Consider the following 26869-nt stretch of genomic DNA (forward strand, 5'->3'; position numbering starts at 1 on the left):
TTCCCTAAGTTAATTTATGAATTTAACATAATCCTAATAAAAGAATAAGCTTTTCTTGAACTAGGCAAGTTAACACTCAAGTTCATATAGAAAAATAAGCAAGAATAGGCAGAGACTGTTGAAAGAGATGAGCTAAGAGGGGTGTGTGTGTGTGTGTGTGTGTGTGTGTGTGTGTGTGTGAGTGTCTACTCCTATCAGACACTAAAATCTCTTCTAAAGCCTATTTAGTTAACAAGGTTGGTACTGCCACCTGAATGGACAGACTAGTGGAATAGAGTCGAAAATATAGAAATAGACCTACGAGCATAGGGAAATTTAATACATGTTTAAGGCTGTATTTCAAACTGTATTTCAGACGGTAGAGTTTTTAATAAATAATCTAATTGCTGGCATCTCTGGTTGACCAGTTGGAAAAGTTAAATTAGACCTCTGCCTCATCCCTTCTACCTCATACAAGAATAAATTCTGAATGGATCAGGGATCTAAGTGTAAAAAATACAGCCATACAAGAAACACAGCTGACATTTCCCCTTTCTGCAAGGAAAATCTTTTAAATAATGTCTTAAAATCCATTATTTAAAATGTAATAAAAGAAATGATTAATAAATTTGAGTATATAAGCATTAAAATTAATAGGAACATGATAGGAAAAAGATTAATATTCAGAACATATATAATATTTTAATCCCTACAAATTCATTTTTCATTCTAAAAAGTAATTAAAGGAACAAAGGAGATTACAAATCAATTCACAGAAGCAACCTTAATAACAAAATTAAAATATGAAAGATGCTTACCAACACTAATCATCATGGAAATGAAAAGTAAAACAACACAATATAACACTCATCAAATGAAAAACAAAATCATCAAGTCTAACAGTGACTAAAAAATCATCAAGTCTTGGTGAAAATGTGATGAAAGCCAAACTCTTACATAATGCTCATGGAATTAGAAATTAGTGCAAACACTTTGAGATACACATTGCCCACGTTTGGTAAAGTTGAATATGTTCATACCTGAAACCCACACGTTCTACAACTTGTTCTTCATGGCTGTCCTGAAAGAATTTTGAAAACTATGTACCCGTTTTTAAGTTAACATCTAAATGTTTTATCATACATTTCAGTATTTGCAAAAGATGTCATTTCTGCCATATTATAAATGTAATTTTGAAATGAAACTCATCACTTGTTCAACTGTATCTGATTGAAACTAAAAATTATGGAGATTTGATACCCACCAACTTTAGGTTATAATTCAACATTACATTAATTTTATTTATTATTTTTTTGCTTACATTGTCCAGCTTTAGTCGCTAGGAACTCATTCAGTTGGCTCCCATGTCCTTTGGACACACGCTGATTTTTTTATTTTTGAGCACTTATTTAGTGGTGCTATAAGATGCTCGAAATTTACCTTCTACAGTTCCTGCTCCAGTCCTAGGAGGGACCATTTCTCTGAGGCATCCTGACTCCTCTTGTTGAAGAATAGTATGACAAACCAAGTTCTGGCTGCTACCAATTTTATTTTAATTACTTCATCTCTCATTTCTAGAATTTCTATTTTGCTATTTCCAAATCTGCCATTTTCATACTATCTTGTCTCTGCCTTACCTTTATATTCAAGTTTATTTCCTCTTTGAACATTTTATTCACACATGTTTTAAAATCACTTTGCTCTACTACTTAGAGCTTTAGGGGTGAATGTGTAGGGGTTGCTAATTCTTCCCCATGGCTGTTCAATTCTTTACCCATTTGTCTTCCACCACGTCTTTTTTTAGTAAGGGCCTGCTGTATACGCTAGCGGATTTATGTCCTAACAGGACACCATAAGATGAATTATTTAATTTTGAGAGCTATATATTTTAAAACAGTGACATTACTTTAAAAAGTGGTTTGACATTTCTACCACTTATGTTATTTTATAATTTTAAAATGGTTTCAATGGGATTATTTTTTAAAGATGTTGAATCATTTTTCTATCCTGAGAAAATAAAATGTTGTTCTTCCCTAACTATAATAGTTACGTAATACTGATCTTATAATCCTTTATTAAGATTAATGAAATTGTTATAATTTAGTTATAGTCACAATTTATGTATTTATTTGTTTGTTTATTTATTTATATTGGGGAACAGTGTGCTTCTCCAGGGCCCATCAGCTCCAAGTCGTTGTCCTTCAATCCAGTTGTGGAGGGCGCAGCTCAGCTCCAAGCCCAGTCGCCATTTTCAATATTTAGTTGTGTGTGTGGGGGTGGTGGGGCACAGCCCACCATCCCATGCAGGAATTGAACCGGCAACCGTGTTGAGAGCTTGCATTCTAACCAACTGAGCCATCAGGCCGCCTCTCACAATTTATTTTTATGTTACAAATGTTCTCTACATGGGTAAGATGAATTGAACTCCCATTAGCTTTTGATTAATATTTAATTAGACATTAAAGGTAAGTGAAATGCTGAATTTCCTCATTTATTTAGTGTGAATATCTACTTGGTATAATAATGATGATTAAAAATGATTATTTGTATTTGACTTTCAGCTAACAAAATGCTTTAACCTAATAACTTATTAAATATTTCCTGGGGCGGCCAGTTGGCTCAATTGGTTAGAGTGCAGTGCTCATAACACCAAGGTTGCTGGTTCGATTCCCACATGGGCCAGTGAGCTGCGCCCTCCACTACTAAATTGAAAACAACGACTTGACTTGGAGAGGAATGGGTCCTGGAAAAACACATTGTTCTCCAATCAAAAAAAAATAATAAAAAATCCTAAAACACTCTGAGATGTTTTATACTATCAACATTTTATACATGAGAAAAAATAGTCTCAAAATGTTAGTTTGGCCAAAGTCACCAGGCTTGTCTGTAGAAAGCTGGGACTCCTACTGTACTTTATTTCTCCTATTATACACAATATCATAGACTATGTTAATTATCTTGTATATATTTCAATTACAAATGCTACACATGAGTTTAGTGTTATCTTAGACTTCAGGACACTTACTTTAAAAGATATTATTTGGTTTTGTTATAAAATACAAATATACTATTGGAATAAACCGTTACAGCAGTAAATCAGTCAATTCAGTAGCCTAGTGATTAAAGTGAAATACATACAGACACACAGAAACTCTGTACAAATAATTTATATATGGAACGATGTGATTTTATATATTCTGATATTATGTAAAGATATACCAAAGGTTGAGGACGTTATGATAAGTGATATGACAAATACTGTATGATTCCACTTACACGAGGTACCCAGTATAGTCAAATTCATAGAGACAGGAAGTAAAATGGTGGTTGCCAGGAGCTGGGGGAGGAGAATAAGTAGTTGTTTAATGGGGACAGAGTTTCAGTTCTGCAAGATGAAGAGAGTTCTGGAGATGGATGGTGGTGATGGTTTCCCAGCAATGTGAATGTACTTAAACTTATACTAAAAAGTGGTTAAGAGGGTAACTTTCATAAAAAAAAAAAAAAAAAAAAGAGGGTAACTTTCATGTTATGTGTATTTTACCACAGTTAAGATATATATATGGTTTCTAATAGTTTTGCAAATATGGATTTATCACGCATTTGGGTTTGTACTGCTCTTTTTTCTACTAATAGTGCACTTATTTTAAAAAATGTAATGTATGTCTTTTGCAAATGTCAAGCCTAGACAGGCACCATTCTCTTTTACTAAAAAGGTTCAAAGGTTTGGCCTTGTTTGCAAATGTAATTGAGATGGGTAATATAACATGAACATGTCAGTATTTAGTGTTAAAAATTGTGAACCATTTCAGGAAACTTATGCTAATGCTTTTTGGGGGAAAATGACAGATTTATGAAATATATGAATCTTAAGCCCACAGCAAGGGAACTAAAACATGAGGGATAAGCAGATATTCATGAGGTCTCCAAGGGAAGAAGGGGCACTCCAGTCAGATGGGACAACCTGTGTAAAAGGATCGAGTGCGAGAGGATGGCAGCCACTCAAGTCTGGGAGGGCAGGTCAGGCAGCAGGTGCTGCCAGAGCTCAAGGCTGGAGAGACAGTCTAGGCCCCGCTCCAGGAGGGCTGTGAGCTCCCAGTGGATGCTTTCGACTTTCCTGTGGCTGAGGCAGAAGCAATGAAAGACTTTAAAAACTTAGTGCATTTAGCAGTCTCTCTGATTTTGGTGTGACGGACAGATAAGAGAGGGAAAAACTGGAGGCAGGAATAGGCTATAGGACCTGAACTGAATGAAGCAGGCAGCAAGGCGAGTAGAGTCCTGGAGTGCAGAGAAAATCAGGGTGGAGAATCGGGACTTTTTACCTCCTTTGAATTTTAATAAGTAAAGACTAGTTATTAGCAACAAGTCATGAGAATAAAGACAACTAAAGGAATAAGAGGCAATTTAGTAATAACTGCTAAAATATTATTCCAGCACTTAATCCAGGTATCTTCTATAAGACAGTGTGTTTTATTTGAACAAAATTTTTACCTCAGCTCCTGAAATGGGTCAGCTCTTACGAGGGGTGTCTCCACTGAATGTTCAAAGATAGCCCCTTCAGGGCCTAAACAAAAACCAAAGATGCATCATTTCACAAAAGTAAAATACATGACACCAAAAACATTTAGACTATATATTAAAGCACAAGTAGGTTTTGATCTTTGCGGCTGAATTTGTGCAGATGGTTGAGTTACAGAAAAAAAATAGGCACAACTGCTTTCTTGCTTTTCCAAGGATACCACGATTTCACTAGTTTCCTATAAAAAAATATGATTTTTTAAAAGCAATTTAAAATAGCAGGCTTATTTTAAAAAGAGAAAGTAATATTAGCATTCAAACTGAAAAAGAAGCAATTTCAGTTGAAAATTGCTAAGTCCATATATTTTAGATAATAGCAATTTGATTCATTCTCTGGATTTTATGTGTAAAAATTATGTCATTTGTTTCTTAAGGCCCATTAAGAAATTATAGAAGTATCAAAATTTTTAAATATTTAAAATTGTCTTTCTAATTTCTAGCAATCAGTATGTTCCCAGTTGTTTCACTAGTCTGAGAACCTAATTATACACAGGACAGAGTGTTGGTGGGGGTGCAGAGACGCAAAGGTGATAGTGACATGCTCTTTGATATAACTAACTGGTTTAATACTCAGAACTGTACTAGGAAGGTAAGATTCTTTTCCCATTTTACTGAGGAGAAAACCGAGGAACAGAAAGATTAATTAACTTACCTAAAGTGTCACAGCTAAGGGTCAGGGCTGTGATTTGAATTCAAAACCCACACTTTTAATCTATATGCTATAGGGTTTCTCATACATAAATAACAAATACTATATGACTGAAAGTAATGGGCCAGTAGCAAAGTACAACTAAGTTATTCTGGGGGTTATGCGCAAGGGAGAATTACTTTAAGACAGAGGGGAAGGCTTTCTATAGTAAAATGCAGTAGCTCTGAACTTTAATATGAATAGACTTTTGTGATTATATGGAGGTTGAGGACAATGATTTATAAGGACAGAAGTAGTAGCCCAGGGACAAGGAAATGTAATCAGTGTATAGGAATGAATGAATAATCCAGTTCACTGGAAAAGTAAAGGATGCAACATGGAAATACAAATTTATCTTTCATATTATATTCAAAATATGTCTCCTGTTTAATTTTATGGGCATGCACAGATTTAAGTAGCACCACATTGCCTGTACACACTGATGATTTACCTAGGTCCCTGTGTCTGTCCTAGGCCCCGCCCCTGGCTTAGGCCCCGCCCCTGGCTTAGGCCCCGCCTCTGGCTTAGGTCCCATCCCAGACATTGGGGTCTGCTGCTGCAGTTTGCAAATAATTTGTTTCTCTCCCTCTTGGTTCCAAAAGGAGCTCAGCATATGTTTTCACATTGTGCAGACTTTTCTCCTTAGGAAACAATTTAAGTGTTTATTTTTGAATTTAGTCTTGTACTAGTTTTGATGCTTGCCGCTGAAAGCCTGGGTTTATGTTTCCCAGACATGAAGGTGAGAAATCATGAGCTGGAGCAAGTTTGTCAGCAGCATTTCCTAATTTAACAATTCACAATATCCTCACATTTTCTTCACAATATTACTACCTATATTAGCTTGTTATTATAATTACTGCTTCTTCAGTAGTTTTGTTTCAATATGAAGACATGACAAAAGCACACATTCTCATTCAAGAAATAACAGTTTTTGGCACATAAGTAAAAGAGGCGTAAATTAGTACAAAAAGAAATATCAAAATTACAAACCAGATTTGGTAGCATGATCAACACAAAAACTACAATCAACTGAAATAAAGAAGTTAATGTTTCATGAAAATTCTAATTCATGCAAATTGTATTCAGATGAGAACATGTCCTCATACATGCTATCACAGCACACATCTCCTTAAAATAACACTTAAGAACCTAAATCATAATGGTGACCATTATGTAAATAAGACTATACGCAGCATTGGAGTTTCCATAATAAACTGGGCCAATCAAATTTTAAAGTACAATGTCTGGTTTGCCTGAAGTATAGACAACATTTTATATTTGGTGTGGACAGGGATATAATTTAACACAATAATTTGTATGATACTTATACTCCCTTTATTCTTTACTTTCTCCCTTTCTCCCTTGCTTCTCCTGATTTGCAAAATATGTTTTTAAGTAAATAAAAAATACATGTTACATCAATCATTAATAAGACAAGCAGAGATATGCTAAGTATAGTTTTATACACTAAGTACATTTATTGTCTGTTGTTTGTATAGTATTGCTTGAAACATAAGCATTGCTTTGTTATGAGAAACCTAAGATGAGCTTTATAAATCATTAAAAAATGATGATTCCTTTCCATAACTAATAGAATGGTAGAGTGAAAAGGAATGTGGGCCATAAACTTCTGTGTGATTATTTTACCTCTTTATTTTTATATAAATAAAACAATATGACAGAAAAAAAAAGTATGAACACATTTTACTCTCTATAAACATATACCCTTTCTAAAATAAGCTAGAAACTGCAATGTATTCCAGTTGCATAAATACTCATCTTATTTCCTAAATGGTTTAATAAAATACAATAAATATTTCCTAAATGGCTTCATAAAATAATTCTCAGCAAATGTTTGCTGATTTTTGATGTAATTATATTTCCTTTATATTTGCACTCATATTTAAATATTACCAACTGAGATTATATAAAAAATATAACTGGTGTAACATCTGCTTCTTATAGAAAATAGAACGTATTATTTGAGGTTGTAGAATCTAAATTTTAGGCAGGGGAAGAAATTCCACTATAAAATATCATCATATAAATTGTGTATTAAAATGACTCTGTATAATATGACCCTGTATAAATATTATTTATACAAGAAAGTATAATCAAAAAGGAAAAAAGAAAAAAAGCCCAGTCTTAAAATGTTAACTGCTTTTTGTTTTGTTTTGTTTTGTTTTTGAGAATATGTCACCAAGATTAGACATAGCAAATGGTCTGGTCATTTCTACTATAAAGTACCAGTAGTATTTGGATGACACCATTCTTTTCTGGATCTTAGAACAATTTATGATGAATGATACTCATGTGAAGATCTGCAATCAGATTGTGGTACAAGATGGACTGAAATGGTGGTGAAGTAATTGAAAAGTTCTTGGGAGAAAGCCCAGCAATCATGGAGATCATGGATAGAGCCCAACAACTGGAGGGGAAATTGCTCCAAGTTGTTCCATTCTCCCCAACATTCTCCTACTCCTAGGTTCCTTCAGTTACAAAAGAATTTAGTATTCATACTTCTGTTCAAACAGTGGATAATATATACCCAGACATTGGTTAGATATTAGTATCTACACTGGTAACTATCTATTAATTCCACATATTCATTGAGCATTTATGGACTGAAATGGGCTTTTCAAGTGGTATAAAAAAATTCTGTTGCTCCCCTCTTACAGCGGAACTTCCACATAATGTCTCTACTTCCTCCCATTCTCTTCACTCTGCAGCCACTTCAAACTGCCCTTTGCCTAATACTCCAATGAAAATGCTCTTGTTACTGTAATAATGACTTCCGTGATTATAAATCCAAGGGTAATATCTGTCCTCACGTTTCCTGGACCCAAAATTCTGGGAACACAGAATGGCACTGGGAAAATGGCTCTTGTGATATCCCTGCCACCATACTGCCTGTCCCTTCTCACTCTCTGCTGATGGCGACTCTCCATTTAGCCTGGGTCCTAACATTGGCATCTCTCAGAGTTCAGCCAGTTGATGGTGCCCTCATTTATATCTCTAGTTGAGACTTCTGCTAGGAACAACAGATAGCTCACATGTCCAATAGCTGACTGGACATATCCAGTTGGCTTTTTCATAGATATCTTCAATTCCTGTAGCTAAAACATTAACTGTCAATTCTCTTTACCTTGCAAATGTATTCTTCTCCTCCCAGGCATCTGCATTACCCAGAGAGTAATGCCATAATCCAGAAACAAATATAATCTGTTCATCTTTGATTTCTTTCCTGGATGCCTGCCACCCGTTTGATCTATGTGTCTCTATACTATATTAGTTCTTAGTTTGGTATCATTCGCTTCCCTCTATGACCATTGCTACCACCTACGCCAGGTCACAATCATCAATTGCCTATACTACAATCAATATCATCCTAATTGGTCTTACCACTTCCACTCTTTCCTCTAAATAATCTATTTTCCCTTGTAATGGTCATATTGATCTTAAAACATATATCAAACTAAGGAATGCCATTCCAAACAATGCAATGTCTTTCCTTGGCCCTTAAAACAAATCCTAACTTCTTTAATGGCTGATAAGCCCCTGCATGATCTGGTCCCTTTGTATCTCCTGTTACACCAGGCTTATTTCAGACTCAAATCCAACAAGATTAAAAAATAAAAATCATGAAATAATATGACACAGAGAAGCCCAAATAGAGCAGTTATCAAAATGAATGTGAATGTCTTTAATTCCTCACTGAAAAATCAAAGTCTATGATATCAGATTAAAGCAATAAATTCTAGCTAAGTCCACTTACAAGAGAAATGCAAGTAATTTCATCTGAGGAGAACTTAGGCTGCAAGGGTAACTTAAAGAGGCTAGATCACCAAAGGCCATCACAGTCCTCTTATGGATGTTTAGGGACGTCATTGCACAGGGAAGTGATGCTTCTAATGAATGGAACCATTATGCAACTAAAAGGGGGATGTCAACCTACTTGAACAGAAGCAAAGCTAGAATAAAATATCCCACCTCCACACGTCTCCTGTGAGATACTTTATGTCTTTATAGTTTAAGCCAGCTATAGTTTAATCGGATCTTTTGTTCCTTTCAGTGGAAAGATTAACTGATGGATCAGGTCATCAACTGTCCACAGAGCTGCCTCATAAAGTGTCTGGAGAGGAATGTGTTGGAATGTGCTTGAAGGACATGGTGACTTATAAGCACCTTCTGGATATCTGTCATCATGTACTTTTAAGGGAGCTTGACTTCACATCCTTGTTTATATTCACTTCTTCAGTTGGTAAATCCTACTCTCCAGGCCCTCTTTTGTCAGTGGCTTTGGGGGTAACTTCAGCATTTCTACACCATCACTTTTGACTGTATGTAATCCTGCTTAGCTGCATAGAGAGGCATAAATAAATTGAACTGGCTTAGCTCTAGATCTTATTTTCCATGCTGGTGATGAGAAAACGGATACCACTCTAGGTCCCTGTTTTTCTTACTAAATGTTGGGGAATGGACCCAGCCTAGCAAATCATTGCCAAGGAAGTAAAGTACATTTGGGGCAGCCAAGCTAACAATTTATCATCTGCCAGAAGTCAGTCCTGGCAATGGAATAGCATATCTTTTTTTGAAGATGACATTTTGATGCTATTCAAATACTATGTTCTGTTGTAACTGGGGTTAGTAAAAGAGTCGTGCAAACTTGGGTCGCTTGGTGACCAATTCTATTTTTAGGGGGGAAAATGAGACTGCTTAAAGGCCTAGGACAACTTCCAACTGAGTTGGTCAAGTTATTTAATATCCTCTATCATTTCGATTTAAAAATGATTATTCCGTGTCCTACTTGACTAAAGTCTATACGGAAGCTGCTTAAGAGTTAAAGAGAGGCTTCATCTTATTCTTTGAGTACATAGACAAAGGTAATGGCAAGAAAATACTTCTTTCTCCGAGTCAAGGTTAGGATGTGGTGCAAGTCAGGGATCTGGAGTGAACCACTTTAAAGAAGGAGCCACTTCCTCCCTGCCCTTCACTCCATACTGAGGGCAGTTATGCAAGTGACCAGAGGGGAGAAAAGTGAAGCAAAGCATTTAATTCTCTTTCTCAGTCCCCAGAGGGAAGCTGGCTGTCTCTCTACTCTTATCACTCCTCTCTCCTTGGCTCTTAACTGCTGCTGCTTTTGCTGATCCAACAAACTCCAAAGGCTACTTGGAATCAATCCATTTAAGACAGGAACCAAACTTCTATAGCAAGTAATGGAGAAAAGCTTTAATTGGAATTTATTTTGAAAAACTGAAGTTTATAAAAATAGTCGTATTTTATATTTAACAAAACTTAGTTATCATTGTAGCAACTATGAAATCGTATGAAATAAAGAATAAATCAGGTTTTGCTTTTGGTGCAATTTTTCTAACAGTTGGAAATGTGTGAGGGCTATATTAGTTTTCTATTTCTGTGTTACAAAGGACGCCAAACTTAGCTGCTTAAAACAATACCCATTTGTTAGCTCACACTTCTGCAGGTCAGAAGTCCTACCGAGTGGGCTTGGCTGGGTTTTTATGCTCATGGTCTCACAAGGCCAAAATGCAGGAGTCAGCCAGGCAGGATCCTTTCTGGAGGCTCTGGGCAAGAATCTGCTTCTGAGCTCAGTCAGGTTGTTGTCAAAATTAGAGTTCCATGTGGGTTTGGGGCTGAGATCCCGTTTTCTTGCTGTCAGACAAAGGCCTCTCTGTCGTTAGAAGCCGCAATATTCCTTGTCACATCATGGCCCCCTCTGTCTTCATAGAGCAATGGAGCAACAAATCTTTCTTGTAGTCTGGCTTTCTCTGACTTCCCCAGCTACTATCAGCCAAAGAAAACTCTGCTTCTAAAGAGCTCGTGTGATTAGATTAGGTCCACCCAGGTAATCTCCCTTTTGCCATATAAATAACATAATCATGGGAGTGCTATCTCATCATATTTACAGATTCCATCCATATTCAGAGGGAGGGAATTTTACAAGGGCAAAGGTCATCTTTAGAAGTCTGCCTACCACAGTGGCACAATATGACATTGTTCACTTAACATGTAACATCTGCAGTAAAACCATAATAACTGTCAAATTGAGGGCATTGCCAGTTTTCCCAAGGGTGAATATTTTAATCCTGTGATATTAAAATTATCAACCTTTGAAGTCTGTATCAGGTCATCATCTTTGTTCATTTTCACTTCTTCAGTGGCTGGCAAGTTTTGTCTTTTTTGCTACTGGCTTTGTTAGGGATTCCACTATTTTTACATAATTTCTGATTTCCGGAAACCCTGTCTTTGGCAAGACATGCAGTTTAATTTTACAATCAATTTGTGTTTGTTTTATTGGATTCTGTACAATATCCTCCAGTCAATGAGAGATCGGTGGGTAAAAATGCTTGGAGCTGTCGTGTGAAGCACTGAGACCTGGGACACTCGCTCAGGGTCTACACTCATCTACAAAATGAGGCAGCTGGGATCGGAACTCAGTCTGGTTCTCAAAAACTTAGCCATTATTATTTTAAGCAATTATCTATTATTATCCATCCATACTCTGCACTCTGTTTAGAATGATAATCCTTAATTTTTCTTCCTGATAAAGTCCTACCCATCTTTTTAAGACCGGCTCAAATTTCTCTTTCCTGGAGAAATCTTCTTGTACCCACTCTTGTCTCTCCATCACACTCTGGTACCAACTGATCCCTTTCTGTAGGCATATCCTGTAGCCTTTGGCTCAGACATTTATTACAATCCTTAGCTGACTGTGTCCAACAAATTAATTAATGTTTTACATCTCAGCTAAAATATAAACCTCATCTATAAGGGAGCATGTCTTACTTATTTTGAACTATAAGTACAGAGGGTGCCAAAAAATGTATACACATTTTAGGAAAGGAAAACTGTATTAAAATTGTAATACTCAATACATACCAATAACAAAAGATGAATACAAGTCACGTTTGACTTCTACAATTACAAGAGGTGCTCAAAGTGGTTACCATCAGCATCCAGACACTTCTGATTACGGCGAACTACTGCTTGAGCAACGCTGACCAAAGTGTCCACTTGAATACATTTTGTTAACACCCCCGGTATTTAGCTTAATTACTAACACATAATAAACATTAAATAAATCTTAATAAATTCTAGAGAAACTCGAGAGAAATGTTTTAAGATAAATCAGCAGTTCTCAACTAGAGATAACTTTACCCCCTCCCCCTTCACCCCCGCCAAAGACTTTTGTCAACATCTGAAGACATTTTGGTTCTCACAACTTGTGGGGAAAGGGGAGGAATGCTGCTGGATCTATGCATAAGGGTCAGGGGTGCTGCTAAATCTCTTGCAATGAGCAGGACAGCTCCCTACTCACACCAAAAATATTATCTAGCTCAAAATGTTAATAGTGTTAAAGTCAAGAAAAGCTGAGCTAGATAATATACAGAGAGAGTCAGACCTTGGATCCTTGGATATGGAGAAAAATGGAGAGAAGTAAGAATTGTGCAATTTCTTGCATTTCTTTAATCACAGAATTTAAAGAAGCCAACACCATATTGGAAAACTGACAAAAGTTAGTGTGGGTCAAAATGTTTACTGTTCATACCCTCAGTACTCATGGCCACCCTGGTAACAAGAACTGCTATTATTGTAATGGCACAGTGACAAGGAAAGTATACAGTAGTTGCAAGTGGGGGGTGCATTTGCTCTGGTAGTTTCACTGGAGAGAGGAGGACTTTGGAAGTAATTTATGCCTTAAACAACAAACCTATGAAAGAAAAGAAGAATATGGCATCTTAAGAGGATAACTTGACTGTATGTGCCAGGGAGTGTGTCTGTATGTTGCTGACATGTTGCTCCTCCCACTAATGCTGGTGAAGTTAGCGTAGAACAGTAATTGTCAACGTGGCTCCTGGCACTGCAGCACCAGCCAAGAAATGCAGGTTCTCATGTCCCGCTCCAGACCTACTGAATCAGAAACTCTGGGGATGAAGCCTAGCAATATATATTTTAACAAGCCCTCCAGGTAATTCTGATACATGCATGTAGGTAATAAATAATATACTTGCTTATCATGTTTCCTCATCTGTTTTACTAACTGACACCATGGCCTGGAAGGAGCTCTGGGCCAGGCAAGGTCCACTTCACTGATGCCCTGTGTAGGATGGCTGGGGTTTGAGGCTCTCCAGGCTGTTTCTTAGCCTATTTGCCCTGCATTGCAATAATACTCTACCAAGACCTTTGCGGTCCTTCGCATACTAATCCAGTTACTCCAGCAACACTAATACAGTAGACATTATCAATCTGTTTAATAAAAGTGAGGAAACAGCCAAAAGAGATTGAGTAACTTGCCTGAGGTCATGCAGCTAGTTATTATTGAGGTAGGAATAGAATCTAGGTCTCCAATACAATGGGGGAGCAAAAAAATGTATACACATTTTAAGAAAGGAAAAATAACTGTATTAAAATTGTAATATTCAATATATACCGATAACAAAAGATAAGTAGAAGTCATGTATATACATATTTTTGGCACCCTCTGTATTCTCTGTACTACGAAACAGTGGATTTCTGATGACAGGCACTGGACAACCTGGATTTCTTTATTAGGCAATAATCAACTTCCTTAAATTAGATTTCCTAGTGTCCTTGATTTTAGTAAGAAAACCAGGACCATACTGTCATAGAGTATGCTGCAACATAGGTTATGTATTTACAGTTTGTTTTGTTAAGAATTACAGATTACATAAAACATTGTGTTAAGGCTGAGTCTACTTAAGTCAGGGATCATTCTATTTAATTTATGAATATCGGTAATTATGCGTGAGAGAATAAAGTTGCTAAATGTTTCAGAATAGTACCTAAAAGTACTGGGATGAATTTAACAAATGTATGTGTTTTTCTGTCTTCTAGTCTTTATAGAAGCTCAGCAAGTAAATTTAGAACTTGTTCTGAACATTTTAAAAATAAAATTTCTTCTTCTCAGTCCTAAAAATGAGTCCTATCATAACCCCCTCTTATCTTTATTTTTTTTGTGTGTGAAAATATAGGGAATCCAAATACCTGATAGAATGGGAATAAAAGAGACTTGAAAGAAGGTTCTTTTGCAAAGTCATATGGAAAACAGATACTTTGATTTTATGCAAATGATAAGGGAATTTATAATAAGCTTTCGGGTTACACCAATGGGAAAGAGATAAAGGATAACAACATGGTGGAAGAAAAGAATGGGCAAAGATTTGTGAGGAGGATTCCATTCTCCTAGGAAAGTACCAAAGAATTTCAAAAGAAATGTCATGAAGAAAAGTCAACAAATTCAAACTACTTTTTTCTTATTTGCCTGAAAGATTCCAGAGTAAATGTGCCAAAAGTACAATTTGCTTTTGCAGAAGTACAGTCCATGGGATATTATTTTTCTCAAGAATTACTACAGATGAATGGATAAAGAAGATGTGGTACATATACAATGGAATATTATTCAGCCTTAAAAAAAGAAGGAAATCTTGCCATTTGTGACATGGATGGACCTTGAGGGTATTATGCTAAGTGAAATAAGACAGGCAAAGACAAATATCGTGTTTCACTTATATGTGGAATCCAAAAAACAAAACACCAAAACAAAATGAAAAATATTGGAATTCATAGATATAGAGAACAGATTGGTGGTCGCAAGAGGTAGGGTGGGGCATGAGCAAAAGAGGTGCAGGCTTCCCGTTATAACTTCCAGTTATAAATTAAATAAGTCTTGGGAGGTAATGTACAGCAAAATTCTATAGTTAATAATACCGTACTGTATATTTAAAAGTTGCTAAGAGTGTAAATCTTAAAAGTTCTCATCACAAGAAAAAAATGTGTAAGTATGCATGGTGATGGAGGTTAACTACACTATTGTGGTGATCATTTCATAATATAACAGACATCGAATCACTATATTGCACACCTGAACCTAACATATGTCAATTACATCTCAACTAAAAGAAAAAGAGCTACTACATACCAGTTACTCGAAGTCTACCTGTACCGACCACCGCTTCCTCCTCATCCACAGTAAACAGTGGCTTGCCTTCCTTGGATTTGATCTGAAACTGTTGACTCTGGACTTCTACCATTTTGGGACCTGAAGGATTAATTAAACAGTTTATTATAAAGTGTTTACAATATGCAGTGTCATAATCTCTGTTTTTACACATGGCATGTCACCAAGCAATATCAAATTACTAAATATTTAGGATTTGTTACTAATCGTTTTTTTTTTCTGATACTGTGATTAAATGTTGTAAATCCTAAGCCTAACTCTATTATATTATTAAAATTCACTTATGTCAAACCTGTGCTAATCTGTATCAAATCTATGTATGAATAAATTTTTTAAAAGTTAATTTTTTTCAGGGTTTTAAAACTTGCCCAAGATAATATAATACTTCCATATTATTTAAATCTGCATTCTTTTGACTATTAACCAACTAAGAATTTTGTATTGTGAAATTTGGGAAAGACCATTTTATGAATGGCTCACTTTAATGGACAAAGTTAATCCAGAAAATGAGTGTTACTCAGATTCACTCCTTTGCCCCTGTCCTCAGAAGACGTCACCATGGAAACAGACATCGCCATGGACAACACCCTCAAGTTCCTGCTCTTCCCCTTCACCTAACGCATTTTTGTCTTCTTCACTCCTTCTTTCTTTTTATTTCAGTGACAGAGGCATCCCTTTCTCCTCCAAGCTTCATTCCTTCAAGTAAGCTTTGAATCCATTGCCTTCCAAATCGTTACTGTATTCAGCAAACGTTTAATGGATGCTACTATTAGTCAGACACTGGGGATACTGTGTCCTCATGAGCGTAGGAGATCTTGTTCAGTTTCTCTCATCCATACACTTGGATTCTCATCATTTTATGTTTCATAATTTCTCTTTGTGCTTCCAGTCTTTCGGACCCCAGCAGCATAAGCAATGAATCTCTCTAGGACACAGCTTTCAGCATGTGCTTAAGAAACTACAAGTGTTCCCTGGTTCTTTTGCATGTTAGTTTTGTAGTCTTATTTAGAAAATAAGTTTACTGAGATAATGGATAGCTACAGTTTTTGTGTATGTGTCCCTGACAGTAGTCATTAAAGCTGATGGATACCTGCTTGAAATTAAATAGAAGCTTTTTAATTAGTACATTAATCCATTTTGGACATCTTCACCCGTATATTCTTATGATATTTCATTAATTTGTACCTCAAAACCCTTCAATCGTTCTTCATTTAAATGTGTGTGTGTGTGTCACTTATAAAGTAAAACTCATTTTTTCCTCTATGTTTTATCTTCTTTCTCTTAAGGAAGCCTATCTTAATTTTTGTGATACTTGCTTGTATTTTCGCTCTTCTGAGCTTTCACTCAGATTCATTCACCCAGTGATTCAGTGTCAGCATTTACCTGTCTGAGTTGCTGATATATCTTACATATTTATTATTTAAACACTAATTTGCATTGAATGATGAATGTGAAGTTATCTTAGTTTAAAATTGAGAGAGAAAAAACTGGAATAATTTATCCAGTAAGAATTTTGCTCATTGGAGTTCATATAAGAGTTTTAGGGGGCTTTATTACATGAAAGGGGTTAAACTAAATGATATTTTTTCTGGAACCACTGTTTCATATGAAATATTCAACAAATAAGTTTAGTTGCATAATTTTTATCAGTAACAAAGCCATATAAACCCTTGCTTAAATCCAAGAAAATGCAGGAAAGTGGAGTCTATTCCATTCCACACAAATTTATCGCATGTTTTTTTAAGTTCAAGGTTCCATGCTGAGAATTGAGGCTATGTAAGTGAGTGAGATGTAGCTCAGAACTTAGGAGTTCGTAGTCTATAGAAGAAAAAAGCATGTAAACCTCGTTCAAGGACAATGTGATAAGTGCCATGATACAGGCATGGACAACGCTCAATGAGAACCCTGACAAAGAATTCACGGTCCATCCTTGGGGGTCAGGCTGGCACCAGGAGGGAGATGATACCTGAGCTGACCTCAGAGAAACAGCTTATAGTTCCCTGATGAAAGGAGAAGGAGGCACTCCAGGTCCGGGGAACTACTTGAGCAAAGGCATAAAGGTGAATAAAATTTCATCTTCATTTTATTAAAATATATAGACATTGAATGTTAAATTTAAATATGTTTTTCCACAGAAGAAACCGTTCTTCAATGATAACAAGCCCATAATCACAGGGATAATTATCTCTTAAAATAATTGAGTGTGTGAGTCATCTTTTAACTTTTATCAGTTTTCTACTAGTTTTTATAGCCTCGCTGGACCTGGATTAGAGTTGAGCAAGTAATTTTCTTTTGCAGCAGAGTTCTTTAAGAAATAGAATTTAAATTCTATCTTGGTAATTAAAAAAGGAGCTATCTGGTAAAATAAAATTTGTCATGAAAGGCTTCAGTACAAAGAAGGAAATAAATAAAAAATAAAGGAAATAAATATAGTAAGGTTTTAGGATCTGATGGATTAAATTTGTGAAATTGGCTTAAGGGTTTTTTTGGTGAAAATACAATCAAATTCTTCCCGACATACAGTATGTCTCATTAACAGCCTTCCCTGCCCCACTATGATAGCTTGAATTTAAGATACCATCACAGAAAAACAAATATCAAACCCTGCCAACTTGTCTGAGCACAACTTGCATTCTTCTGGGTGTATCTTATTTTCAAGCTAACCAGAATTATTATTTGAAATAAAAATAAAATTAACTATAGTAACCAGAGCTGCATTTATAACTGGTCCATTGTTGTTGATGATGATTTGCTATCTTTTAGTTCAAAGATTTGAAATGCTAGCTATTAGTGCTTGCTTTTCAGTGCTTGGTTTCTTTTGGAATTTAAGACTTTTGGTTTTGATTGTATTGTTTGCCAATTTTAACTGTGGTTTAATAATAAATAATTATTCATTTAATTAAATGGGATTAATTTGGCCAGTTAACAACAATAACATTTTAATATACGGATTGGCTAAATTTAACTTCTTTCAGGAAGTGTGAGGCTGGAATGACTGTGATTGTGGGTAGTCATTTACTGAAAATAATCTTGGATTTGGTGAGCTGAGTTATATTCCCAGTTCAGGGTTCTCAACATAACAGAGGCTTTCCAACCAAAGGTTTAACAGGAATCACTAATTTTAACAGTCTATTAGGCATGAAACACAAAGGTTCACACTTTGATGGCTCATAAATAACTTTAAATTCTTCAGAAGAAAAAACAAACGTATCCACTCAGCACACTAGTCATGGACCACGCCCACGCAAAGCACAGTGATGGAGCTGGACTCACCCACTTTTAATCTGCCTGTGACATTTCCTTCAGAGTTTCGTGCATTTACGGTCACATTCTGAGTAGACTGGAGGAGCAGAGAAGAGTCCTAGGAAGGGATTTACAAAATGAGTCAATTATACACTATTTAAAATCTAAAGACCGTATCTTTATATTTGTATATAAATTTAAGATTTATGTAAAATAATTTCTCCAGAGTCACAGGTCCTGTGAGCCTGTAAATTTGTTTTTTACAGAACTATTTTTTTAAAGTTTGAATTATAGTATGTTAAAGGGGTAAATTATTAACTGTTTTTCATAAAATATAATAATCTCATGGGCTTAACGTGTTTATGTGCACTGGTTACCATGTGTCAAGTTGGTTTTCTAGGCAACGTGGTTTCTAGGCAAGCTTTTGCTTTCCTGATAAAAAGGATACATACATGGGCACTGCACATTTCCCTGGCCACATGCCTTGGATATAGCCTAGCAGAATCTAATGACCATGGGGCAGGCAGAAGGATGCGAAGATACTGTTCCCAATGTTGGTGAGTGCAGAACTGATGCTGTAGCTGCCCCTTCTAGCTTCTAGTTATGTGAGAATAAAAGTTCATCATTTATGCACTACTGGCTAGATTTTGTTACTCACAGTATAAAGCAGAAATTGCTCTGTAACAATATTAACTAAATGATGTAAATATTACCTCTGTTACTTAACAAAAGCTCTTATATTGAATTGTACTTGCTCTTTAATTTACATTTTTTATAAGTACCTGAAAATAATCAACAGGTACAGTTTTTAAAAACTGCAATATTTATTGTGCAGTATGGGGCATTTCCAATTTCTAGGTGAGGAAGCTGAGATCCAAAGCTTGTAAATGAGTTTTTGAGTTTTCATAATTAGCTAGTGATATCCTTTAGAAAAATTTTATGCCATTTATATAATAGAATGACAGCATGGTAGAAAGAAACATTTGATTTTTCCATTCATCTGAATTGAATTCTGACTGTATTTATTGGACATAAACAATGTATCATTTGACACTATATTTAGCCTTTGGAAGTAGATAAGAGTCACAGGACATGATATCTTTTCTCCAGAGTGTGTGACCTAGATAAGGAGCTATGAGAGAGATGAATAAAAAGGCAATTAACAGTGTAAGGATGTGTTGAGGGCCCAAATAGAGACCACAACTGCCTTAAGAGTTTTTAATAGTCCCTTTTGGCCACTTCATATATGGACATAATTAACAACTTCAAATTTGAATGTATGAATATGGGAATAGCAGAGGCTTATTTAGTCATTGAAGCAGCATATGTATGTGAAGAAGTTTGCCAAACAGTCTGTGGAAAAATTATATTTATTGGCATAAAGTTATGCATAATATTCCTTTACCACTCTTTGATTGTCTGTGGGATCCTTAATAGTGTCCTCTCTGCCATTTCTGATATTGGTCCTTTGTATCCTCTCTTTGTAATGATTAGTCTGGTTAGAGGTTGATCAATTTTTACTGATCTTCAAAAACAGCCAGCTTTTGGTTTCATTGATTTCTCTCTATTGTTTTTGTTCTCTATTTTTTGATTTCTGCTCTTTATTCTTTCATTTCTTCTCTTATGTTTGGTTCAATCTGTTCTTCTTTTTCTAGTTTCTCAAAGAGGGTGCAGAAGTCATTGATTTTCTTTTTTTCTAACATAGACATTTAGTACTATAAGTTTCCCTCTAAGCACTGCTTTAACCACATCCCCCAAACTTAATTTTTTCATTTTTAATCAGTTCGAAATCCTTTCTAATTTTTCTTTTTATTTCTTCTCTGAACCATGGATTATGCATAAATGTTTAATTTCCAAATATTTGGAATATTTTTAGATACTTTTGTGTTACTTTTTTTTATTAAATTCATTTTGGTCAGATAACTTATGTTTATGATTTGAATACTTTTAAGTTTACTGAGATTTGTTTTATAGTCCAAAATGTTATCTTGGTAAATATCTGTTGTACATTTGAAAATAACTTGCATTCTGCTGTTGGAGAGTACTATATAAATGTTAATTATATCAAGTATGTTGATAGTGTTGTTCAATTCTCCTATATCCTTATTGATTTTCTGTGGATTTGTTCTATCAGTTATTGAGAAAGGGCTATTGAAATCTTTGACTATAAATGTGGATAATTTTATTTTTTTCTTGTAGTTCTATCAGTTTTTGCTTCATGTATCTTGAAACTCAATTTACTTTTAAAAAAAGATTCCAGGTGTTATACTTTTTAATCTCTAGAAGGTTAATATGGGTGTTTTTCTGTCTTTCCATCTTTCATGTCTCTATTTAAAATGTTTGTGCTCTCCTTAATTTCTGTGCCAAGATGGAACACACTTTTCTTGAGCTTTGTTCAGGGAGACAGTAAGTCACTTGGAAAAAGTATGATACTTTCAGAGTGTCTTGTTTAGCTTTGTTATATGGGACAAGACCAGCATTTATTCTAATGCTGATCTTGTGTCACTCCTGACCTAACACCTTCCTGAGCATTCTACCTGATGCCCCATGACCTGTGACATTTTCCCACTCTGGCTGATGGGAATATGAGCTGTTCCAGACCTGTGTGAACTCCCTGCTCTGTCCCTATGGAGTGGTTATTTAATCACTCTCAGGAAGCTTCCTCTCACAGGCACTGACAAATACTCACGTATAGACTCGGTGTGGGGGTGGTGAAGAAAGAGTGGACACCCTGCAATCTCTGGAGCTCTGTCAGTGTATGGCCGCTCCCTCCTCTATAGAACTCTGTGAACTTTGGGTGGGCTGGTTTTCCCTGGACTCCCTACCCTACCTCCTTAACACAGGGAGAATACCTGCCTCTGCAATGGTCCCCCTCAGCCAACATAGCTTTGGGGGTAAAAAAGGCTAAGTTCTAATGTTTGAATTCTTTTTCGCATCTGATTTCCCTTTTTATAAAAGTTTGTGTTAATTTCTCATGTTTCTCTACGACAGGGCTGATTAATACAGTAAAATGCCATCACGATTGATGTCCGAATAAGTGTATTATATGAATAAACTCATAGAATCAGGCTCATACAGGTATCAGCCTGTGACATCCCAGGTCATTTGCCTGCTCCTACTATCAACTGAGATATTACCAGAAGTAACACAGCAGTGCCTAATGACTACTTATGTGCTTCGTACTCTCTAGGATTTAACCACTGCACTCAGTATTTATAAGTTTTAGGTCCTATCACTTTGTAGTTGGTAGGAGAGCTTGGTGATTGTTCTGATGTCTAGTTTAGGAATGTACTTCATCTCTCTTACAGTGGCCGGTCTTTTGTTTCCTTTCTAATTGCCCTAGAATAGCTGGTACAGCCTCTGCATGTAGGAAACACTGACATAAGTTTTTCATATCTGAAAGATGGGAGGAAAATGAAGACTGTACTATTCATACAATCGGTGAGTTATAGTTGGATGAATTTTTAACATTTTAGATTATACCACCTAATCGGTAGTCCAGCAAAATATTGGTCTCTACTACAAATTCCATAGCATCATATGAGGAAAAATAGAACATATTACAAAAATTGTTTGACTATATTTTGTGTTTGGCTCTACATGTTATAAATTTCATGAGAGAAATGAAGATAATACTGAGGCAGATGGACTTTAAAGTCACACAATTATTTAATGGTGACATTTTATCTATTTATGGAGAATCCTACAGGACCTAATCTGTAATTAGTATAACTACTACAGAACATACTATTATGAAACTAATTTCTTTCTAAGCTTGTCAGATAATTTTAAATGCCTTGAAAGAAGTATATTGAATTTACCTGCACAAGTGGAAAGAAGTTTAGGTTGTTTTGATAAAGGTTTTAATTACCAAATCTTTATTATAGTCTAAATTACTGAGGCCACCAAATTCAGTGCTGAATCACATGAAAATGGAGTCTTTTTAGAATATTATATTAGAAATAAGTTCCATAACCTATGAGTGAAGCTTTTTATAAAGAGTGTAACATGAATGTAAGCACATGTATGTATTTTAAGAATTCTGCTCTGAAATATACTGAATTTCTATCGTTAACCATTATTTGTCTTTCATAAAACACAAATGATTTAAAGGATTCATCATTTTCTTACCACTCTCGAGCGTATTTCTTTGACATACAATGGGAATAAAAATTCAGATTCCCCTTCCAGGCGAAGTCCATCGTTTGTAACACGCAAGTGACCCATTCCTGTCTGTTAAAAAGATTAGACAACAGAGATATTGTTATTGATTTCTTTTTCCTTTCTCTCTTATCACCTTAAATTACATGTGCATTTTCATAAATTTCCTATCTGCACTTTTCTGTATTTCTCTCAAATGCTTTATGTAAAACTTTTGTTGCTTTTATTCAGCATACAGTATTTTATTTAGTTTTATATAAATACAAAGTCCTATTTAGGAAATACGTATAAGATTTAAAGAATCTCTTTACCAAAAACACTCAAGATCCCACCACCATGTAATAAAAAGAATCTTACCATTATTATTTAAAATTAAAAAAAATTAAGAGGCATCCTTTGGGATGTACAGTTCTGTGAGTTTTAATACATGTCAACAGGTAGAACAGTTTCATCGCCACTACCCCCAAAATACCCTAAATACCTTTTTAAGGCTTCAAGTGTATCATGTGAGATCACAAAATAGCAAATATTTATTGGGCATTTCTTAAGTGAAAAGCAATATAGGAGCTCTATTCAAGGTGCCTTCTCTCAAGAAGTTTCCAGTCACAAAGAATTACCAGAAAAAAATAGAAAACAATTCTGGAAATCACCAACCACAATCATATGATTAAATCTTGTGGACGTTTAAAAATTTCATTTCCTTTGCCTTCTCAGCAGCACCCAACACTGGACCTCTTTCTCCTTGAAACACTATCCTCATTTGGTTTCCATGACACTGTCGTCATCTAGCTTTCCTCCTACCTCAGGAAACACTTACTCAGCCTTGTGTCACATTCATCCGCCTCTACCCAGCCTGACTGCTGGCTTCCTCAAGCTCAGTCCTAGGCCTTTTCCTGGCATTCCCTCTCTGACCATGCCCTCGGCTTCCAGTACTGGCTCAGTGTGGAAGACACACCCATTGTTATTTGCAGTTTAGATTCTGTCTTCTGAGCTACACATACACACACACACACACACACACACACACACACACACACACACACACAAATGATTGCCTGTCTTCCCCTTTTGAAGGTCTTGGAAGCACCCAAATTGAACAAATTGAATCTTGACCTTCCTTCCCTTTCTTCCCCCAGGATAGAGCCAGATAAAAAAAAAGAGCAGAACGGTGGAGAGAATGAAATGAAGACATTAAGGGACACTTTATACAGGGACAGGTGATTTCCAGGACAGAGATGGAAACCGAGTGTCCTTATGACTTTAATTAAATTTAGTTTAGAAATGTTATCCCTCTCTCTCTCTACTCCCATAGCTCTAGAAATCATATACCTGTCTCTCTCTACACCCCTCAGGGACCATGCCTTTCACTTGGATAATCAGCAACCCCCCGAGGGAGCAGAAGGCAACAGCCCAGATGAGTAATGGTCAGAGGATCCCGACCTCTGGCAGCTAAAGCTAACATCTTGACCTAAGTTGTGTTTCAGCTTCTGAGCCCTGGGGTGGACCGACCTCCTGGCTACTTTCCCATGAGACCGGACAGAGGGATGCCAGAGCAGACCTCTGAGCTGTCCTCAAGACATAAAGAAATGATTCCTCACCTTTATTTCATCTCCAACCAATCAGCTCTCAGCAGGACCCTGAACCACTACCCATTGTGTCTTGTGACTTTGTCCTATACAATCTGTAACCTACAGGCTATGGGAGAGTCAGGTCTTTGAGCGCTAGCTCGCCTATGTCTCTGGGCTTGGTGCCATTGCCTTAAATAAACCTCTACTTTCTTTGCTGCAATCTCCTGTTTATGTCTCCTTTGGCTTTGATGTGTGCAGACAAAACGAATTCCCTGAGTTCGGTAACACGATATGTTACTCTGAACTGATGCCACAGACTTCTTTTCAAGAACTCCGCTGGTTAACAATCTCCAATACCAAGAACCAAATTCAATGTGTGATCACATACTCTGTGAGTTTCTCTATCTGTGGACCACCATACGGTACTCTTCCCATAGGTTTGGGAGCAGTAGTTTTGGCACTGTGCTGGCTGGAAGCCCCTCATGGTGCTGGGCCTGCACCAACCCCCGCCACAGGCAGAGGAGCCCTCCGGAGTCTCTCTTACAAGTGTGATTCAGCGTGTAGTTTGGTCTGAAGAAAGGCCTGTGAGTCTAAAGAGTGAAGTACTATTTCAGTTTCTCACAGGATCTGACCGTGCATTTGTAAAGCATGGTTTACGAAAATAAAGCAACATTAGAAAAAAATTATTAAATTCATCATGGGTGGATAGGTAGTGTAAGCCTTGACAGTTCTTTTTTTAATTCTTTTTTGTAATGGATGTGCTTGACTTTAGCTTTGACTGAGGAGACATCCATTGAAAAGACAGCGTCTGCAATCAATACTGCCAGCCACAGGACTAGGTCAACAGCCAGGCCACCTCCCCCACTGAGGCTCTTTTGTTTTAGAGATCCTGGTTGATTTCAATAACTGACCGTTTGGGCCGCTTGTTTGTTTTCCCTTCCAGTGCTTTAAATTCCTCCTCTTATGGTATTTTTTATTTTTAGTTTCAGGTGTACAAAATAATGCAATAGTTAGACATTTATCATTTATATCCCTCACACAGTGATAACCCCCTCCCCTATCTACTACCCTTCTGACATCGCACACAGGCATTACATTTCCACTGTCTCTATTCCTAATGCTGTACTCCGCTTCTTGTAAATATATATATGTATATATATATATATATATATACACACACACATATATATACATATGTATATATAATTGCTATATATATATATATATATATATATATATATATATATATATATAATTATAGTTGAAGGTCATCCCCCTCTTATGTTTTAAATTCACCAATAAGGGGGGGGGCGGTGAAATACTAGGTCCTCAGCCTTCACCCCAATAAAAGCAGAACCCCATCCCCAGCACTCTCTTTCACTACTGGCCACCTCGCTGTGTGGCCCCCGAGGTGTGTGGTGGAATTTCCAGGTCTTGCTAAATAACAAACCTGTATCTTTTCAACGTTTCCTGATGTTTATTGCTGAAGGGCATCTTTCAATGATAATAAGAACCATCAAGGGCTGGTCCACCACAAAATTGGTTACTGACAGGCTTAGAGCAGCAGAAAACAGGATAATAAGCCAATTTTAGCAAGTGATTCCATCAAGAATGTTACATCCTAGAAGTAACCAAACTAAATTCTAATCTGAAAATCTGCTGCTAAATTTCTGGGTTCAAGTGAACAAATGCTAGGAGTTGTCTGGATCCTATTTTACTGTATCAGGAAAAAAACAACAAAAACTAATGCTGATTCTAGCCTCTGAAGTAGCTAATTCCCACAATCGGATTGTGAAAACTAATTGTTTCTTGTCCTGTGTCATTTCCTCCTCTGGTTGTTACTTTCCTTATTTGAAAAATGAGGGAATTTACTTAAGTCTCTTTTCACCTATAATGTTCTCTGATTTTAATAAAATGAATCAGAAACCTCTGCAAACAACAAATCGCTGTACAATGCTTGAAAACACAAGAATATGACTTTGCTTTTTTGAGGTCAGGTATGTTGAGGTAAAATTTACAAACAATAAAATTTACCCTTTTTAGTGAACATTTCTGTGAATTTTCACAAAAATACACAGTCGTGCAACCACAACACAAGATACAGAACAGTTCTGGAAACCATAAAAAATGCCCCTTCATAGTCACTCCACCCCCCCACCCCTCAACCATGTTCCTTGGTAACCACTGCTTTCTGTCCCTATAGTATTGCTTTTTTCAGAATCTCATATACATGCAATCATATAGTATGTAGCCTTCTCAGCCTGGCTTCTTTCACTAGAGTACCACATTTGACATTCATCCATGCAACATGTTGTGTGTATCAGTAGTTTGTTTCTTTTTATTGGTGAGTAGTATTCCACCAGATGAATGCACCATAGTCAGCTGAAGGACATTTGGGATGTTTTGATGAGTATGGAAAAGCTGCTATTTATTTCTATGTACAGATTTCTGTGTGAATGTATTATAATTTTCATTTCTGTGGGCAAATACCTAGGAATGGGATTGCTGGGTTGTATGGTTAAGCTTAGAAGAAACAAGAAAATGAACATTTATTTTTGTATATATATGGAAAACCGTAAGTTCACACATATTTCAATTTCAATCCAACACCACAGGGTTTAACCGGGTTTTTTCTTTCTGTATTTATACCTCCCTTTT

The 26869-nt window shown here is 36.2% G+C and overlaps 1 protein-coding gene across 2 annotated transcripts in view; it reads right to left on the reverse strand.

Annotated features, from left to right (window-relative positions):
* Positions 1-26869, reverse strand: part of SGCG (sarcoglycan gamma) — a 103972-nt gene that overhangs the window by 16279 nt on the left and 60824 nt on the right. For both annotated transcript variants that reach the window (XM_074330036.2, XM_019736599.3), the window contains exons 3-6: positions 22614-22715; positions 18513-18600; positions 15201-15320; positions 4468-4540 (exon numbers count right to left, since the gene is read on the reverse strand). In XM_074330036.2, the coding sequence (XP_074186137.1) occupies positions 4468-4540; positions 15201-15320; positions 18513-18600; positions 22614-22715 (383 nt within the window). The remainder of the gene's footprint in view (positions 1-4467; positions 4541-15200; positions 15321-18512; positions 18601-22613; positions 22716-26869) is intronic.

The sequence above is a fragment of the Rhinolophus sinicus genome, chromosome 16 (assembly GCF_057876585.1).
Source record: "Rhinolophus sinicus isolate RSI-liver-muscle chromosome 16, RSI-T2T, whole genome shotgun sequence".
Classification (NCBI taxonomy): domain Eukaryota; kingdom Metazoa; phylum Chordata; class Mammalia; order Chiroptera; family Rhinolophidae; genus Rhinolophus; species Rhinolophus sinicus.